This window comes from Gossypium hirsutum, chromosome A11 (assembly GCF_007990345.1).
Source record: "Gossypium hirsutum isolate 1008001.06 chromosome A11, Gossypium_hirsutum_v2.1, whole genome shotgun sequence".
NCBI lineage: Eukaryota > Viridiplantae > Streptophyta > Magnoliopsida > Malvales > Malvaceae > Gossypium > Gossypium hirsutum.
In genome coordinates, this window is record NC_053434.1 from 121975713 (window position 1) to 121984722 (window position 9010).

Sequence of the window (9010 nt, forward strand, 5' to 3'; positions counted from 1 at the left end):
AACCATTAGAAAAAGAAAATCATATAAATAAACAATAAAAAGAAAACAAACTTCAATTGAATATATGAACTAAAAGCATCATTCAAAACTAAAATTTACTCAAAAACCTGTGTTTGGAAGAGTCAAGACCAAGTGTTGACTACTTTGGGTCGTGAACCTGAAGCTGAGTGGTAGAATCAGAGCCACCGTTGCCACCGCCGTCACCGCAAAGCCTGGGATCAAGGTGGCTGTGGGCTTGAGGATTAGAAGAAGGTGGAGGATGGTAATATAATCGAGCAGTTTGTGGGCAATGGGAATGGAACCTGGTGACTACTCTAATCCCTACATCCAACAACTCAAGGTATTTCCCCATTGCACATAAGAAGAAGAAGAAGAAAAGTTGTAGTCGGGGAGGACTTGCACTCTTATCGCTTGTAATAAATTGTATGCTAGTAAAACAACCCTAGTAAGAGCCCTTGTTTAGTACATTTTAATTTGTATTTTAAATTAATCATTATTTTGAATAAATATTTATTTATATCAAAAGTTTTATTTATATATAAATTAAATGTCATATACATAGCTGTCACGCGCTTTAACCCCAAAATCAAAATTTTTTTCATTTAAGTCACTTTGTAATTTATAAAATTTTAAATTAATAATAAAAAAATTATACTTTATCCTCTAAAAATTATAAAAATTTAATTTAATTTTTTAAAAATTATAAAAATATAAACGGTTAAAATAATAAAATTATATTTTTACTATCATAAAAATATAAATTTTAATTTTAATCTCTTCAAATGTTTTCTAACTTAACCCCTAATTTATCATCTATATGTCAAATAATTATTCTTAAAATTTAAACTTATTTCAATTTTAATTATAATTTAACTAAATAAAATAATGAAAGCTTATTTAGATACAAATATTTGGATACGAAAATGTGGAGATTTATTTAAATAAAATAATAAAATATAAATATCTTTAATATATTAAAATTCTATCATGATTAGGATTTCGTAGTCCCTAATCATTGCTCTCTTTTCCAAAGAAAGATTGCGTTAGTTTTGGCGTTTAAGGTTAGTCGTATGACTTTGACGTACGGCTTTGTACTTTTGTCTCTCGCTTTTTTTCTTTCTCTTTTGTTCTTTTCTTTTCTGAGAACTTATTTTGTCCCTAACCCTAAGTACACGCTAAATTCACCTTCTGCCTTGTTATTCAGTAAAAGAATAATATATTTTGTCTTTTCTAGGCTGTAGACATTCAAAATGGTTTTAAAATTCTAGGCCATTTTACTAAAGTAATCCAAAAAATTTTGATATCTATAAAAATGACCCAAGTTAAAAAATAATCACAAAAATAACTTGAAATGAACAGTAAAATTAGGTTTTGGCCTGTCAATGGCCGGCACTAACTCGTATTTTGCACCCATGATTGCCAAATGATTGTGTCAGGCTTTAAAAAATTAATTTTTTTAGTTTTGGCCTGTCAATGGCCGGAACCATGATATTTTTTTTTAAATCGTATCATATTGGTATACAAAATACGAGATAAAAAACTTTTTTTTTGGGTGCTGGCCTGTCAATGGCCGGCACCCAGTCAACCAAAAAAAAATTCGAATTTTTTAGAGCAAAAAAAAATTTTTTTTGCTCTCTAAAAATACGAGTTTTAAAAAAAAAAATTTTGGTGCTGGCCTGTCAATGGCCGGCACCCAGTACAACAAAAAAAAATTCGAATTTTTTTCAAAAAAAATTTTTTTCTCTAAAAATACGAGTTTTAAAAAAAAAATTTTTTGGTGCTGACCTGTCAATGGCCGGCACCCAGTACAACCAAAAAAAAATTTCGATTTTTTTTCAAAAAATTTTTTTTTTGCTCTCTAAAAATACGAGTTTTAAAAAAAAATTCATATTTTACCTGGGTATAATACGTTGCTGCTGGTGCTCTGTTTGAAATTCTTACTTTACCTGGTTAAAGTATGTTGAAACTCCAACAATTGTTTTATAATAATTGAGTATTATTATATATTTATAAACTCCAATAACTCGTATTTTTAGAGAGCAAAAATTTTTTTTTGAAAAAAATTCGAAATTTTTTTTTTGGTTGTACTGGGTGCCGGCCATTGACAGGCTAGCACCCAAAATTTTTTTTTAAAACTCGTATTTTTAGAGAGCAAAAAAAAATTTTTTTGAAAAAAATTCGAAATTTTTTTTTGTTGTACTGGGTGCCGGCCATTAACAGGCCAACACCCAAAATTTTTTTTTAAAACTCGTATTTTTAGAGAGTAAAAAAAAATTTTTTTGCTCTAAAAAATTCGAATTTTTTTTGGTTGACTGGGTGCCGGCAATTGACAAGCCAGCACCCAAAAAAATTTTTTTTATCTCGTATTTTGTATACCAATATGATACGATTTAAAAAAATACCATGGTTCCGGCCATTGACAGGCCAAAACAAAAAAAATTAACTTTTTAAAGCCTGACACAATTATTTGGCAATCATGGGTGCAAAATACGAGTTAGTGTCGGCCATTGACAGGCCAAAACCCAATTTTACTGTTTATTTCAAGTTATTTTTGTGATTGTTTTTGAACCTGAGTCATTTTTGTAGATATCAAAATTTTTGGATTACTTTAGTAAAATGGCCAAAATTCTAACTGGCATTTTCAATTTTCGATACCGATTAGATTTCCATTTTGGGATTCAAGAGGTTGAATTGACAGTACAACATTGAATTAATAATAAATAAATAAAAGCATACCCTCTTTAAAGTTCTGTCAAGTCCCAAAATTTTTTTGGGTCAAACAGTCCTCAACAGTCACTGTCCCTCTTTAAAACCTAACCCAATTCCCTATGCATTCTTGATTCATCACCACCGCATATGTTTCTCTATGAGCCGGGTCAATTCCAAATTTTTTTTTTTTCTAAAATTATAGATGTTAAATATGAGTTTGACATGATTTATATTAAAATAATTTTAAATATAATACATTAAAAATACTAAAAATATTAAAATAAGTGTTTTTTAATAAATTAAAAATAAATTTAAAAAATTTTTATACTTAAATAATATTAAGATATGTGTAACATAATAAGTAAATATTTTTAAAATAGTAGTAAATTTAAAAATAAAATAATAGTTATACAATATTTAAATAATAACAATAAAATAGTAGCAATTGTTAAGCTTATATTTTTTGACTAAACTAATTTTTTGAGCTTATATTTTTATCTAAATCCTTCTATATTTTATACAGATTTTTAGGCGTAGCGAACTCATAGACTGATCTACCACAGTATATACTCTCATTTTAATTATAACCACTAAAACTATAACCACTCCAAATTTTTTTTTAAAAAGAAACAATCATCGTTTCCCTTTTAATTAGAACTACTTTGGGTTTTCATTTCACGGGGATTCTCTTTTCTTTTTTAAATTTAAATGTTCTTCTCATTCAAAACTCTCACTCTCAATTGTTGCAGATTCTTTATTTCTTTCAGACGCTAATACGTCGTATTCTTTTTCAAATCTATCCATTTTTTTTTCAAAACTACTTCATTAATTTATTTTTATTTTGAGGTAGCAAACAAATGATAAAGGAGATGATGAAAGATAAAAGATGATTATAAAGACATCAATCGATGATGAAGAAACAAATTGAAACAGCAAAAAGAAATGAAGAATGATAGTGTAAAACCGGTTGGGTAAAAAAAAAAAAAGAGTCTAGAAACGAGTTTTTTTTTGTCATATTTGGACTGGTTGATTTAGTTTTGGTTGAGTGTTTTTTTTTTCTAGTTTGGTTCATGAAAAATTTAGCACAAAACATAAAATTATGTTTTTTATCGGTTTATCCAATTCTTAATTTATGATTTGATTATAATTTAATCTCTTTTTTCAGACTGATTTTCAGTTCAACCAGTCCGACTGATTGATATAATTTAAATAACTATAGCTGAAAGAATTTAAATTCATAAAAATCAAAATTAAATATCATTTTAAATTCAAGATTAAACATAAAAATAAAGTTTGAGATAAGCATATAAATTAAGCTCAACTAATTGATATTTTTATTTTGATCTTAATGTTTTAAAAGACTTAATCAAGCTCAAGTTGAACTTATATTATAAGCACTTATTATTATTTTTATATGTATTTGATTATGACACACTCATATCACACACTCACGATATGAGTGAAAATCAAATTGTAATAACTTTATTTATAAAAATATTGATATAATTAATAAATGAGATTTTGATTGAATGATAAAATATAAATATTGAAAACTATAAAAACTAGAGTTTAATATTTCTATTTTCCTATATGAAAAATATGAAATAATAAAAATATCTTTAAAATAATATAATTTACTTTATAAAATAAATATATTTTAATTATTACTCAACTAAATTAATGCCTAGCGACCATAAATGTTGAGTAAAAATGTTAAAATATCATAACCTTTTGATTTATGTGTACATATTATTACCTATTTGTAGCTTGTATTAATATCGAAAACAAATTTAGATAGAGTTAGCTTTATATGTACTAATCTATTCTAAGATGTTAGGTAATTAATATATCAATACCTATTCTTTGTGTTCTTCTTCATATTATATAGTTCTTACCTGGATATAGCTAGTGCAAATATTAGTTGACCAACCTACAAATGCCGGGTAATTCAAGCTACCATCCTAGAAGCTCGTTCTCATGCAATCTGCAACAAACAATGTGGGTAATATCAAAAATCCATTTCCTTAGACTTTATGCTTAAATAGACTTTTACATTGTTATATAGACTCGACTAAATAGACTTATTTAAGTATTGTTGTATAAACTTGATTAAATAGATTTATTTAAATTGAGTTTAAAAAGTTTTTCGCTTCGAATAAGTTGAATTTAATTTAATTTAATTTTAAAATGTTTTAAAAAATTAAATATATAAATTTTAAAAATTATTTAGTGATATTAATAAAATAAAACTTGGTGTCAACTTGAGCTTTGAAATTTATTTTAAAAAATTTAAGTTGCAGTCTAGCCAGACAATAGATCTATACTTAAATATAATTCCTAAATTCTAATTAAATTATAATATATATCTACTCAGAAATTAAAAATTAAAACTCTTAGATAACAAAGATCACAAGGGAAATTAAGCTCGACTTGATCCCATGAGGTTGAGTCTTACTTTTAATATTTAGAAAACTAAAAAATTATTATATTTCTAATTAAAATTTAAGTTAAAATAATAAATCCAGCCAAAATTTAAAAATCTAGGTTAAATTAGAAGTTTTGGGCCTTTACTATCTTGAAATTTAAAATTTATTTGTTTATTTTAATTTAACACAATTTGATCCTCTACTTTCAAAATGTCTAGTCTAAATATGGTTAAAATGCTGACTTAAAAGTGTTATAAGATAAAAATTCACCGTTATAATTTGGATATTTGAACTAATTAATAATACTATAAAAATAGAGATCACTGCCAAATTAAGGTTTAGGACTAAATCCCAAAATTAAGCATGGTAGAAGGACAAAAAAAGAATTTGACCAAAATGATAATAATAAAATAGCATAAAAATCAAAATTAATTAATAGTTTTTTTTATAAACAAAATTAATTAATTAATAGTTACCGTGTAAATATAAGGATCTTTTTGCCCTCCAGTTCCTGATCTTTTCACTTCTTCCTTCTTTAACAACCTGCATACAAATAATTTTATATTAGCAAGATCTTCCACCGTTAATTTGTCAAAGTTCTATGATCGACGGCACAGATTTTACCAAGTTGATCCACCGATCAAGTTTTCTAGATGCATTTCATGCCGTTAGATTTTAAATAACTTCGTATTTTACAAAGACTGAGATTTTCTGTTCACCTAACGAACTTACTAAATATAGACACGTGGATGAGATGCCGTGGTGACACGTGGCAAATAAGAGGAAAAAGAGAGGAGTGTACATTCGAAGGGCTTTGCTAGTGTCTGGACTGTCGCCGAGCATTCGACGGATGTTAACCTCAGCGAAGCAGCCGCCGGATAGCAATTTCAAAATGGCTTCGGCTCGGCAGCGCATGTGATTGGAGCCGCCGATGCGCCTCTTCCTTTGTATTTTCTCAGCTTTGGACGTCGTACTTTTAGGTTGGCTTCGCGCGCTTGAGATGCCGCTTGAGCTGGTCGACAAGCACGATGTCGTCTGAGCCGTGGCCATGTTTCGTGAGATTAATGACTTGAAGGATGATACTTTCCGGTCATCGGATCTCCAACAGATCTTCGAGCGTCTCCTTTTCACCACCTGCGAAAGTTCATAGAATTTAGAAAAAAAAAATGAAAGTTGAAAAATTACGAAGAAACTTGAACTGATCGTGGAGATATATTGAATCGAAATTTGAAATTCAAAATCTAACGAGAGTGAAAACATAAATCAAAGGCACATAATCAAGAATAAATTGAATATTATTGCAATCAAATCATAATAAAAGGAATCATATACGATGCTCAGAGAAAATAAATTCAAAATAATTAGTAATTGCAAAAGAAGAAAAGTAAACGTAAACATTGAAGAAACTACAACAGCTTGAGGTTTGAATTTAAAAACAAATTGAGAGAAATCGAGATCGATCTCACTTGGTTGAATTTTGAACTATTATCTCAGAGTGAATGATCATACCACAAAATTCTTGCTAAATCATTACGTTTTCAGATGCAGGAAATAACAGTCAAATTCAGCATCTCAAATATCATCCAAACACTATTCCAAACATAGTATTGAAGCTCAAGCAACTAAAACAAGAAGAATAAATTGAATTTGATAAAAACTTAAGAAATTGAAATAAAACAAACAAAAAACCGAAAAAATACAGCGAAAAGAGGAGAAACAGAGTAAGGCAATGAAACCTTGAGCTTGATCTCATGGCAACGAGCCACGGCTGCGATGATCCGTAGCCTCTGTTGCTTACGTGAAGATAACTGATGGCTCGTGAGAGAGGAACTGCAGGATTCGGATTCATTCGAAGGCATCAATCTCAACTTATTTTCTTCGCTCATGCTTGTTTCTCCTTTCGTCTCACCATCACTACAACCGATCGTCAACCTTTTCAAAAAAGGAAAAAGAACAGCAAAGGTATCATGGAAATAAAATTCAAAAAAACAATTGATCTAATATTTGAATAATTTTTCGTTGAATTTTACTTTGGAGGTTGAGTTGAAAGGAGGAGAAGAGCTGAAGCCACAGTTCGTTCGACCGGAGATGGAAAGGTAGCCATGTTTGAATCTTGGCGGGGCTGGTTTAAATTTTTTGAATCTTTTTTTTTTCCTTCTAAAATTACTCAAATCTGACCCTTTTGATAATGTGCGAGTTTAGAGAAAGTTTGTAGGGCTACTTTTAAGTTTATGTTAGTGCAGTTTAGTTAAAGAATTTTAAAATTGTGTTGGTAATTTTTTTAAAATATTACAAGTACAGAGTAATCAAAGTATTAAATTATTACGATATAAATTATTCGAGTAATTATAAAATAGAATCAAATAAATTAGTACTAGACTAGTATCAAACTATCATAACATGGATTGCTCGAGTAATCGAATAGAATCAAATAAATTAAACAAGACTAAAATTCACACATAACAACTATACATTATGGAACTCGAAAACCCATATATATAATATACATGGTGGGTCAAGATCCATGATCTCCACCTTTGTCAACAAAGTCAAGGCTTTATTAGTATGTTGGTATTTGCTTATGTTAGTCTGTTTAAATTAAATGGACTCGTAGTTCTTGAACATTAGACCAATATGTTAATGATAATTAAAATTTATTTATAGATAATATATGTTTAGAGGAGGTGGGATTCACTCTTGGAAAAGCTTTTACAATGTTGTCCGAAGAATCGACGAACCCCTCAACAATAGAGGTATTATATTTGGTTTTAGCTCCAGGTTTTGTCTCCCAACTCTACGAAGAGTCCTCAAAAGATTCACGGAGTAGGAGCGCCTCTTCCACCAAAGAAATGTGAGTATTGGCTTTGGTGGGATCCAAACCCATGACCTTATATGTAGGGTAGAGCAATTTTTTAGTTAAAAAAAAAGCGACCCACCTTTTTCACTTCCGTTTTAGTTGGGTGAAATGAGTTGGATGATTTTGACCTCAATTTAATCGGTTAATTCAATCAAGTATCGATTTTTGAACCCCAAATTGAATCTCACTTCGTGAATCTATTGAGTGCTCTCCACGAAGTTGAGAGATAAAAACTTGGAGATAAAATCGAGTATAGGCATCTCGAGTACAATAATTTCACCATTAAAGGGTCCCTTGGTTCCTTAAGCAGTACTTCAAAAATTTATTCGAGATTGAGTCTAATATTTCTTAATTGAGATAAATAGTAAACCATAAAAATATTTCTTAATTTTCACATATAAATGGACTAGTATTAATTTGCCCTAAACATTAGGTAAGCGTGAATAGAGCTTGAGCCTTAATCTTCGAGGTGTTGCACTTTTAAGAGAAGAATATAAGTTCAAATTTTAGATATAACATTGTTAGAAAAAGTAATTATAAATCTCAAACATAAATTATAAAACAGATTTGAAAGATAAAAAGATAAAACCAATTAGGGCATTGGTCTAGAAAATTTCATTAAATCGATTGACTTAGAAATTGGTATGAGCCAATTAAACTATGCGGTTCAACCAACCGAATCAAACTTTTTTAAAAATATTTTTTATAATTTTTTAAATAATTTATTTTATTAAACCAAACAAACTAATTGAACTGTTAGACCAATAAACTAATGACTTGACCAGTTCAACTATCGATTTTAAAAAATTTACATGTAATGCCTGGTGGGGACGGTGAGGGCTCTTTGTGCTGTTTGGTCGGAAGTGGGCCCTTGTTTTGTTTGTCCCGTGGTTTCGGCCTTTAGTTACCCATTTCATAACTGAAATGAACGTACATTACCGAACAAATGGAAGGAAAAGACAAGCTAAAATCATAAGATGATTGACCAGTGCCATATTTTGCCTAAAATAACAACTTC

At 29.0% G+C, this 9010-nt stretch overlaps 1 protein-coding gene across 1 annotated transcript; it reads right to left on the minus strand.

Annotated features, from left to right (window-relative positions):
• Nucleotides 1–4409: 4409 nt before the first annotated feature.
• LOC107923502 (uncharacterized) lies at nucleotides 4410–7061 on the minus strand. Its single transcript, XM_041080244.1, has 4 exons — nucleotides 6872–7061; nucleotides 5938–6269; nucleotides 5612–5678; nucleotides 4410–4693 (listed from the first exon to the last, which is right to left on the minus strand). The coding sequence occupies exons 1-4, from the start codon at nucleotides 7019–7021 to the stop codon at nucleotides 4685–4687; spliced, it is 558 nt and encodes a 185-aa protein (XP_040936178.1). The 5' UTR covers nucleotides 7022–7061; the 3' UTR covers nucleotides 4410–4684.
• Between the last annotated feature and the right edge of the window lie 1949 nt (nucleotides 7062–9010).

What these genes read in the sequence shown, in the direction of transcription:
- LOC107923502 (XM_041080244.1), bottom strand. Translation starts at nt 7,021, where the DNA reads ATGAGCGAAGAAAATAAGTTGAGATTGATGCCTTCGAATGAATCCGAA. An exon ending in GCCATGAGATCAAGCTCAAG is followed by an intron (nt 6,270 to 6,871) that starts GTTTCATTGCCT and finishes GAACTTTCGCAG; the next exon opens with GTGGTGAAAAGGAGACGCTC. An exon ending in ACTAGCAAAGCCCTTCGAAT is followed by an intron (nt 5,679 to 5,937) that starts GTACACTCCTCT and finishes ATTTGTATGCAG; the next exon opens with GTTGTTAAAGAAGGAAGAAG.